The sequence below is a fragment of the Rhinatrema bivittatum genome, chromosome 19 (genome assembly GCF_901001135.1).
Source record: "Rhinatrema bivittatum chromosome 19, aRhiBiv1.1, whole genome shotgun sequence".
Classification (NCBI taxonomy): Eukaryota; Metazoa; Chordata; class Amphibia; order Gymnophiona; family Rhinatrematidae; genus Rhinatrema; species Rhinatrema bivittatum.
The window spans coordinates 37148025-37159417 of record NC_042633.1 but is presented as its reverse complement, the minus strand read 5'-3'; the positions used below and the strand labels follow the sequence as shown (position 1 = coordinate 37159417).

The 11393-nt window shown below is 43.8% G+C and overlaps 1 protein-coding gene across 1 annotated transcript in view; it reads right to left on the bottom strand.

Moving 5' to 3' along the window:
- Window positions 1-6249: 6249 nt before the first annotated feature.
- Window positions 6250-11393, bottom strand: part of LOC115081024 (zinc finger protein 665-like) — an 89860-nt gene continuing 84716 nt past the window's right edge. Inside the window, exon 8 of the mRNA XM_029585541.1 lies at window positions 6250-10449. Within this exon, the coding sequence (XP_029441401.1) occupies window positions 8147-10449 (2303 nt within the window). The 3' untranslated portion in view covers window positions 6250-8146. The remainder of the gene's footprint in view (window positions 10450-11393) is intronic.

The window sequence follows — 11393 nt, the reverse complement described above, 5'->3', positions numbered from 1 at the left end:
AGCATGCGCAGAGCTCCCCCAGCAGAGGCATGGTGCTTCCCCCAGTGCATGCTGGGAGTATCCCACCTCCTTAAGGTGGATCTGTAGAGATTGCAGAGAGCTACAGGGTGAGACAGGAGGAACTCAGTCAGGCAACTGCTTTAATCCTGCTGCATCTATGACGGGACTTACTAACCTGATCCTGGGGATCCATTTTCAGACATGAAGATGAATGAGACTGATTTTCCTATACTGGGCCTGCAATGCATGCAGATTAGAGCAGATCTTCTAGATTCATGCAACTTTTCATTAATGTAGACTGTGCTGTCCTGGAGATTCGCCCTTCCCACAGATATTTTCTGATAGTCGTCCCTATTAGATCTGGCTGTTTCTTAGATATACAGGAAGCAGCTGGAACACATACAGACACTTAGGGAGTATCAGCATTGTATTAGTATTGATTCACTGACTTCTGATATTCTGCTTTTTCACCAGGCATGGCCTCGGAGCAGATTAGATTATAATTGTAAAGCCTGTTGCTAAGTTCTGTTCTATGTAAACCGACGAGATGTTCCCAACGTTCGTCGGTATATAAAAGTTATTAAATAAATAAATAAATAAATAAATAAATAGCATAAATGTGAAGTAGGTTACAATAGTATTAGATCAGCAGAATATTGGTGAGCTTCTATTTATTTAAAGACAGATTTGTAGGTAGGTTCTTTTCTATGACTGTAGACAGAGGAATTATTCTGTGGTAATGAGGGTGTTGGACAGGAAGTCTCTGTAGGGAATGTATGGCTAAAAGCTTTAGCTTTCTTCCTGAGGGTGAGGTATCGGGGCTCCAAACCTAGGGATAACGAAAGCGCAGGAACTGTTGGAGTCATTTTTTGTTACTCTGGCTGAGGATGTTTATAGAGATTAGGCTGTATGGATTCAGAGTTCTCACCCAGACACAGACCAACCTCTGAGTGAACTCCTGTTTACTATCTTGCAGTATCAAATGTTTACAAACTGGCAAGAGTCTGTTTATTTTAGTTATTCCACTAAGTCTATGATGAGAAAGCAAGCAATTAACTTATACTAAGCCTGAGAGAATGTGAAGGCCACACAGCTGTGTCTGAAATTGATAAGAAGTCAGAGGAGGGGAACATCGCTGCTTTTCCCAAGTATTTAGTGTATAAGGAGAAATAACAGCTAGAGAGAGAGGGAGTGCGCACTTCCAGATGTGAGAGCGCAGGCTGATCCTTTGGAAACATAAGCATTATATCTATGTAGCAATTGTTATTATCTACCATTACTTCTTCTGTATGATCTGATTTTACTTGTTCTATCCTCCTATTGCTCAAATAAACTCACTTTCCTAAGTACCTGAAACCGTGATGTACTAAATAAAAGTTTGTGTAGGGGATAAGCTCCCGGGTTCAAGCCCCAGGTATAATCCCAGTAATTGTGTTTATATTGGGTAAGCCCCATGCAGGCAATAAGCCCCTCAGTTAGCTGCCAGTGTAGACCTCAGTGGGATTACCCCCCCAGGTCAGAGCCCCTGGGCAGAATGCCAGTGTGCACAGTCTGAACCTGGAACATTTTTCAATCAAAGAAAGCGGAAACGTAGACCTATGCTGCAATAATTTCTCAGTATCAGAGATGAATTAAAAAATGTAAATATTATAAAGGAAAATTGGTTCTTGCTGCTAATTTCTGTTCCTGTAGTACCACAGATCAGTCCAGACTCCTGGGTTTTGTCTCCCTTCCAGCAGATGGAGACACTGGGGGTAAATTTTTAAAAGCCCTGCGCGCCGGCGGCCTATGTTGCATAGGCCGCCGGCGCGCGCGTAAGTCCTGAGGCTTTGCTTGGGGGCGTGTTTGGGGCATGTCAAGGGGCGGGGCCGTGGGCGCGGTGCCAGCCCATGGGCGTTGCCGAGGCCTCCAAAGCAGCCCCTGTGCCGGGGAATGGTGCACCCGGCAGCCAGTCAGGGAGTGGTGCGTTGGCAGCCACCTGGTGCGCGCAAGTTACACCTGCCTTGGGCAGGCGTAACTTTTTCGACAAAGGTAGGGGGGGTTTAGTTAGGGATGGGGGTGGGTTAGATAGGGGAAGGGAGGGGGAAACTGGGGGGGCCGGAAAAAAGTTCCCTTCAAGGCCGCTCCGATTTCGGAGCAGCCTTGAAGGGAATGGGGGAAAGCCAGGTTGCGCGAACAAATCTACGCCCGCACGTATGTTTTAAAGATCTGCCCCACTATATTTTGCTGAAACTGCCACATAACCCGAGGTGCCACCTGCAATCTCTCAGTTTTGAGAAATATCCAAGCCAAGATACAAACTAACAATAACCATACATAATAACTTCCTAAACGAGCAGAAGGAAGTGGATTCTTATCTTAGGAGCAATTAAAACTTAAAACTAAACAAGAAACCTGCAACACCTTCAGACTACACACAATAACCTATCGAGCGGGCTCTCCAAATCTCCCCAATTTAACTGGGCGGGACTCTGGACGGATCCGTGGGTACCACAGGAACGAAAATTAGCAGGTAAGAACCAATTTTCCTTTCCCTGTACGTACCTGGATCAGTCCAGACCCTGGGATGTACCAGAGCTGTTCTATTTGGGGTGGGACTGGGAGAGTCCTGCTTGAAGCTCGTGACCTCAGCAGCCTGGACATCCAAACAGTTAATGCCTGGTGAATGTGTGCAGGGACTTCCAAGTCGCGCCCGACAAATCTCTTGTGGCGGATACCTGTTGACATTTGGCCCAAGAGGCACCTGAGAACTCACAGAGAGCTTTTAGCTCCTCTGGAACAGGCTGACCCCGACACACGTATGCTGAACCTATAGCTTCCTTCTACCAACGCACAATCATAGATTTCAATGCCTTGTGACCCTTCTTTGCACCACTCTATAGTACAAAAAGATGGTCCTGACAACCTGAAGCTATTAGCGACCTTAAGATAATGCAACAATGCCCGCTTTACACCCAAAAGTCGCAACTCTCTTGCATGAGGTGCTGTAGTGTCCAAATGTGGAGAGGCTGGGAGCTTGACCCATTGGCTTAAATGAAATGAAGATACCACCTTTGGGAGGAAGGAAGGAACTGTCCTCAGTGAGACTCCTGAATCCGTAATCCACAAAAACGGGTCTCTACAGGACGAGGCCTGAAGTTCCGAAATCCTCCTCACAGAGCAAACTGCCACCAAGACGACCATCTTCAAAGTGAGATCTTTCATAGTAACCCTTCTAAGAGACTCGAATAGCGCCGCACACACATCCCTAAAGACCAAGTTAAGGGTCCAAGGGGGATACAACTTCCAAACTGGGAGACGCAAACGCGTTGCGCCCCGGAGAAGACACACCTCATCCGGATGTACAGCTAGGGCAACCCCTTGCATCTCTCTCTAAGACAGCCCAAGGCTGCCTCCTGAACTCTGAGGGAGTTAAAGACCAAACCTTTAGCTAACCCTCTCTGCAAGGACGGACAGAATATTTGCTGTGGATGCCCGAGTAGGCTCAACCCCCTGCTCTGCGCACCAAGTCTCAAAAACTCTCCAGACCCTCACATACGCCAAGGAGGTGGAAGTTTTTCTAGCTTGCAACAGAGTAGAAATGACATCATCAGAATATCCTTTCTCCCTTAAGCGTTTCCTCTGAAAAGCCAAGTCACGAGATAGAAGTGAGCCGCCTGATCAGAAAATATGGGACCTTGGTGCAGAAGCTTTGGCAGATGAGCGAGCCTCAATGGTCCATCCACAGCTAGATTGATCAGATCCGCAAACCAAGGCTGCCTCTGCCACTCTGGCGCCAGATGGACCTCTGTATGCCATAAGATCTTGCCCACCAGTGGCCATGGCAGAAAAACATAGAGAAGAATGCCCCTCGGTCAAGGCAGAGCTAAGGCTCCTCGTTCCCTTCGTCGACTGCAGACATGCAGGGCCTTGGCGTTTCGGGAAATTGCCATTAGATCCATGTGAGGCCTGCCCCAGCGGCGACTGATGACCTTTTCGGGATCCAGCTGTTGTCGACTGAGAAAATCTGCTTGCACATTGTCCATGCTGGTGATGCGAGAAGCTGCCAGTAGCGCCAGATGCTGTTTTGCCTAGTGGATTAATTCCTGGGCTTCCTAAGCCACTGCCCGACTCTTGGTGCCACACTATCGGTTGATGTAAGCCACCATTGTCGCATTGTCTGACAAGATCCTCACTGGCTTACCCCGCACCAGAGGTAGGAATGCCCGCAGCGCCAGCCACACCGCTCTTGTCTCTAAGTGATTGATGGACCACAACGCTTCATCCGCCGACCACTGGCCCTGCCTGTGCTGATCCTGGCATACTGTTCTGTTGCGTTATCTGGAGCTGTCGAATAGTTCTGGTGCTCTGGTCACCTTTTTGTCCTGTATGGGGGCAGAAAGAAGGGAGAGAGAAGGCCTCTAAGGCTACCATTTCCCATTGGCTGAAAGCGGCTATTTGCACGGCCTATATCTGTAAGGGCCGTCAAGTTCCAGCGGGGCTGAAGGAGCACTCCACGAGATCGCTAGCCACTTCCTGGGCAGAATGCCAGTTGCTGTCGCCTCAGGAGATTTGTAGGGCTGTGGTGTGGTCCTCGCTGCATACTTTCACCAGACCTTTCCGCATGGATGTGAGGGCGCAGGAAGAAGCGTTTTTTGGTGCGAGTGTTCTGCGTGTGGCACTTTCGGGTTCCCGCCCAGTGTAGGGTGGCTTGGGTACATCCCACTTGTCTGGACTGATCTGGGTATGTTCAGGAAAGGAAAATTGGTTCTTGCCTGCTAATTTTCGTTCCTGTAAACCACAGATCAGTCCAGAGACCCATCCTGTCACTGCCGAAAGTCTTTTGGTTTTTGCCAACTGGTGGTTCAAGTTGGTTTGCCTTTCAGGGTATTTGGGCAGTTGTTGATCATGGTTTGGGTTTTTCAGATTTATTTTTGGGAGTGTTGTGGGCTCCAGATTTTGGGGGTTTCCAACCCTATCGTTTTCCCTGATAGCCCGAGAAAGTGGTTTTGGGTTACATCTTGGCTTGAGTAGAGGTCAATACTAGGGGACTGCAGGTGGCGCTCTCTGTCATGTAGCAGTGCCTCTCAGTTTTTTCTTTTGCTGGTAGGGAAGCAAAACCCATTGTCTGGTGTCTGGTCTGATCTGTGGTATTACAGGAATGAAACTTAGCAGGTAAGAACCAATTTTCCTATCGAGGCCTTCAGGTGTCATCAGCATGGTTTTTCCAGGTATACTATTCTTACAATTTCTGTGGGGTTGGAATATTTCTTGGTGTAATCTGATATTTAAGAACTTTGTGGGCAAGTGGGAGAGGTTTTGTATTCTGCATTAGTCTTGTTTTATTTTTAGGGATTTGATGTGTTGAAGTGTTATTATGGATGATTATTATGTAATCCACCATGATCTGTGGAGACGTGTGGAATACAAATTGTTAAAATAAAAAGAAAAATGGAAAAGAAGGGGTAAAAGAGTCAATCTTGTCAAGTTCCCTGTTGCAATTCAGTAGTTTCTGCGTAAGCACCATTGACCATAAGCACCGCTCTGGGTTTATCGGGTAATCACTGAACTTCCCCACAAAAGTCCCTGAAAACCCAAACTTATGCAAAGTTCTGAAAAGCAATGACCAGGCCCACCCTCTCAAACCCTTTTACTGCTTCCAAGCTTACGAGCAGTGACTTGATCTCATGCACGTGCAATCCTCCATCGATGCTCAAATCTTGCAGATGTGCAATACCGCATGTCTCCCTCCCATTAACCTCACGCGATCATGCATTATTATTTTATTTATTTATTTTATTTATTTGTTTGCTTTTATATACCGAAGTATTAGTGTTGGCCTTCACTCCGGTTTACATTTATATTAGATCTGGTAATATTTGAATCCGTGTATCAGCCGTTATCTCAGCCCAAAATTCAGTATCCAAGTCTAGCAAAGATCCAGGCCGGTATGACCGGGTACCATGGGGTCCTTACCCTGCTTGGGAAGGACTAGAATTAAAGCCTTATTCTCTGTACCAGCAAAATCCCCTTCTGCAATCCACTGAGCAAACATTCACAAATCATTATCAGTTGAAGTCCAGGACAATTCAGTGGAGCTTGATCATTAAATCCTAAATTACATTTCTAACACTCCCTCTCTCCTTCCCTCTTCCCCGCTGGTGCTCATTTATGGTTAGGGACATTCATTTTTGGTTTTTATTATTTTTATTTTTTCCTAGAAATTTAACAAGCTTTTTTAAAATGGAAAACCAATAAAACAGGAGAAACTGAGGGGAAAAAATACTTTATTTTTCCATGTAAATATAAGTTTTTGGGTAGACAGAAAACAGAATATTAGTACCTAGCAATATCCTTCTCTCTAAACCCACATCCCCTGCCTAGAATGTCCCTCTCTCACCCCTCTGAAAGAGACTCTCCCTTTCTTACCCCTCCCCTCTCTCCCTGCACTGCAGCAGTTTCCAGCCTCATTGTTGGTGGCTCCAGGCTTCTCCTCTCTCCTTCCGCAGCAGTTAGCTGAGGCTCTCCTGCTCTGCACTTCTGCTTTTGTACGGGGCCAGGGGGCCGGCCTGGAAGAGCTTCCAGTGCGTAGGACCCACATTGGGAACACTGGACAGCAGGCATGTTGGATGCTCAGGAGGGGAGGGGGGGGAGACATGAAACACAGCACACGCTTTGGCCCACAAGGGCTTCCAGCAGTGGCTAGGGGCCTTGAAATGCATCCATGCTATGAAGTGCTCTTTCAACTGCCTGAAGTTAGGATGAAAATTGGTTTAAATTGATTGTCACCTTTGGAAAATTCAGGAAATTTATGGGTGAAAATCAATTTAAATTGAAAACAAAGGAGCCAACCTTAACCCAAAGAGCAAATGAGAGTATTCAGCAGATTTCATGCCAGACAAATCAAAAGCAGTGACAGGCAATCTTCCTGAAATATTGCCATCTGGATCTTAATGTTAGCGATGAAGAATTGTCCATCCTCATGATTCAGGTGGAGTGCAGAATGACACATTTTTATGGTGAACTTGATCAATGCAGGCTTCACTTTGTATATTTCAAGGCAATTTATTATCCAGGAGTGTGGGACGCTATGAAAGGCTTCCTCATAGTCAATCCATGCTATACTGAGGTTTCAGCTCTTGATACAGCTGGCCATGGTGGCTTTATTCAGCCTCAGCTGATCCTTGGTTCCACAGGGTTTTTCAGGATTTCCCACTAGCTGCTTCTTTCACTTCTTCTGCTGGCTCAGGCACCTGAGTCTGGTGGTCCCTGTCTGCTTGGGCATCTTTGTTCTGGTGGTTCTTGCCTGTCCTGGCGCCTTTGCTCAGGGCTCGACTGCTCAGGCACCTTTGTCCTGGTGATCCTTGGTTTCTCCGGTTCCTTTACTGTGGTGGTCATTAATTGCTCAGGGAACTCTCCCCTGAGGATCCTTTCTGCATCTTTCTCCAGCTCTCTCTCCTTCTGCTTCATCCATCAGCTGTTCTAAGATGTCATCACTTATTTATGTTCTATGATTTGTCCAAATAAAGATCTTACATATTCATCAGTTGTCTTTTGCAAATTTTCCTTTGATATAATTGGTCTTTCCTCTGTTTTTGTTTACCAGGCTATCTTTGCTTACACCAAAGATTTAAATCTGGGGTGTTCTTATGTAAATAATCCTCTTAATGCTTTCATTAGCTTCTGGGATCTGTCTACTACTGTTGAGGGACCAAGATCTGATTCACCATAGCCCACAGCTGCATTAGGGATCTCAGCTCCAGCTGAATATTCAGCACTTTCACCTCCACTTTGAATAGTCTTAATGCATAGGTAAAAGGTGTGCAACTTTTTATCCTGGGCAACGTGAGGCAAGTATAATTTTTTCTTTTTTTTCTACCATACTTCAGCAGTAGTAGTTTTCTGGCAGAGATTTAGTGTAGAATGCAAAAGGTCATGATGTGAAAGTACTCAGTACGACCTGGCATGAAACAATTACTCAACTTAGACCATCTAATTATTATACGCACCAACAGATGCATATGGGTCATTTCACTATTACTTTGATCAGATTGTTGATGGAAGTATTTATCACAATCAGAACATTTAAATGGTTTCTATTCCTTATGGGTTATTTCATGTATCCTTAGAACAGGTTTTTCACAGAACCTTTTCACACATTAAGCATTTACATGTTTTCTGTCCCATGGATTATTTCATGTTTTTTTAGACTTGATTTATAACTGAATCTTTTATCACATTCTGAGCATTTAAATGGTTTCTGTCTCATGTGGGTCATTTCATGCTGTTGCAGATTACCTTTCTGATTGAAACATTTATTGCATTCAGAACATTTAAATGGTTTCTGACCTGTATGCGTCAATTCATGTCTTCTTAAATCAAACTTTTGACAGAAGCTTTTCTCACATTCAGAACATTTAAATGGTTTCTGTCCTGTGTGGGTCATTTCATGGCTTCTTAGAATAGATTTTTGACGAAAACTTTTATCACATTCAGTACATTTAAATGGTTTCTGTCCTATATGGATCATTTCATGTCTTCTTAAGACAGATTTTTGACCAAAGCTTTTATCACATTCAGAACATGTAAATGGTTTTTGTCCCATGTGGATCATTACATGCTGTTGCAAATTGCCTTTCTTATTGAAAAATTTATTGCATTCAGAACATTTAAAAGGTTTCTGTCCCATGTGGATCATTTCATGTCTTTTAAGAATAGATTTATCACGGAAGCTTTTATCACATTCCGAACATTTAAATGGTCTCTCTCCAGTATGAGTCCTTTCGTGCTTTATTAGGGCACCTTTTTGACAGAAGCTTTTATCACATTCAGAACATCTAAATAATTTTAGTTCCTTGTGGATCATTACATGCCGTTGTAAGTTACCTTTCTGATTGAAACATTTATCACATTCAGAACATTTAAATGGTTTCAGTCCTGTGTGGATCATTTCATGGTCTCTTAGGTCATATTTTCTAATAAAGCTTTTATCACATTCTGAACATTTAAATGGCTTCTGTTCCATATGAGTCATTTCATGCAATCGTAGGTGGCTTTTCTGACTGAAGCTCTTATCACATTCAGAGCATTTAAAAGGTTTCTGTCCTGTGTGGGATATTTCATGCTTTCTTAGATCAGATTTGTGACAATAGCTTTTATCACATTGAGAACATTTAAATGGCTTCTCCCTGGTGTGAATCATTTGATGTTTTATTAGGAAAGATTTGTACTCGAAGCATTTCTCACATTCTGAACATTTAAATGGTTTCTGTCCTGTATGTGTCATGACATGTTTTCTTAGAAGAGATTTTTCACGGAAGCTTTTATCACATTCAGGACATTTAAATGGTGTGTCTCCTGTGTGGATCTTTTCATGCAGTTTTAGAGCACCTTTTTGACTGAAGCTTTTATCACATTCAGAACATCTAAAAAATTTATGCCCCTTGTGGATCATTTCATGCCGTTGCAGGTTACCTTTCTGATTGAAACATTTATCACATTCAGAACATTTAAATGGCTTTTCCCTGGTGTGAATCATTTGATGTTTTATTAAGAATGATTTGTATCCAAAGCATTTCTCACATTCCAAACATTTAAATGATTTCGGCCCTGTATGTGTCACTACATGTTCTCTTAGATTAGATTTTTCACAGAAGCTTTTCTCACATTCAGAATATTTAAATGGTGTCTCTTCCATGTGGGTTCTTTCATGCATTTTTAGGGCACCTTTTTGAATGAAGCTTTTATCACATTCAGAACATGTATATGATTTCTGTCCCATATGGATCATTTCATGCCGTTGCAGGTTACCTTTCCGATTGAAACTTTTCTCACATTCTGAACATTTAAATGGTTTCTCTCTGGTATGGATCATTTGATGTTGTAGTAGGACCGATTTGTGCCTGAAGCTTTTGTTACATTCTGAACATTTAAATAACTTTCGTCCTTTCTGAAATATCTGATGAATTGTAAGCTGTGCTCTATAGGTAAAACATTTTTTATAGTCTGGACATTTAAAAGGCTGGTCTTGTCTGCACTTTTCTTTATTTGCTGTTAGGTTTGACTTCCTAGTAAATGTTTTCTCCCCCTCAGTACATGTAACATCTTTCTCACGTCTACGATAGTCTTGAATACATGGGTGATTCAACCTCTCTGTGAACTTATTTCCACATTCAATCACTTCTTGGTTTTCAAAAATTTGTGAATTTCTGGTGAAGTTTTCCCTCGTGTCAATACTTTTAGATGGTCTTTCCCCTTCACTGTTTGGGCAGAGGTTGACATTTCTCCCTCGTTCAGGACATGTGTTTGGTCTCTCTCCGAGCTGGACTTCTTCTTTCACCCTGGGTGCTGTACCTGCGCAGTCAGCTGAAGGACCTGGGCTGTCTCTGGATGGGTCTCTCTCTTTCCATTCCTCCCTCTGCTGCTGATCACACATTCTCTGCCTCTCTCTATTTTTCCAAAATTCATCATCTGTTCGATAAATAGAGTTACAGTTACAAGAGAAAAAGACACAAACCAGCTACACGAGAAGGGACAGTGCCCCTAAATCTGTAAGACCTGAGAGTCTGAATGTCGTGGCAAAAGTGAGAGACTGAAATAAACTGAACCAGGCTAATGAGGGATTATATCTCTTATTGTAAAGTAGATCACCTGCTTCAAGCAGTTAAATATATATATACTATATATCTATATATTTATATAAAGAAATATCCCCATGTGATTATTTAAAGACCTTTGCAAGGCCAAGGCTCTGTATTGCACAGAACAGGAAGTGGAGCAGCTTGTAGACAGGTACAGGTGGGCAACAGCCCATGAACAGAGGGGAACAGACCAAGTCTGACCTCACCCTGCTGGTTCTGTGCCTCTCATCCTCACCTCCAGTCTCTGCACTGATTGCAGTCACTCACCAAAAACTCTGCCACGCCCTGCTGGAGACCTGGGATTCATTCAGGACCCGGGTCCCTGAACCTCAGACCTGTCAGCTTAAAGTAACTGAACCCTAATGACTCAGTAATGAGAATTTAACTGAGAGCCAGTAATAAGATTCCCCTCTACATGTAAAGTGTAACATTCTCCATAGCCCATATTTTATGATAAATTAATGTTCTGCTCACCGCTCTTGGTCTCAGCCTCCTCCTCTCTCCCTCTGCTGCTCGCTGACAGGAGGATCCTCCATTTTCAGGATCTCTGCTGTGGGGTCAGGACTGTGACCTCGGCTGCCTGTTAGAGAAATGGGAAAACATCTTCAGCCTTTAACCAGTCTTGGACCCTGACCCAAGAAAAGAGAGAAATGCAGAGTAAAAGACAGGAAAGAGGAGAAGAGGAGGTAGAAATGGGGAAATGGTGGGGGAGGATGAGAGAGAGGGAGAAGAAAGGAAAGAGAGACCCGAAAACGAAAGAGAAAAGCAAGGAAT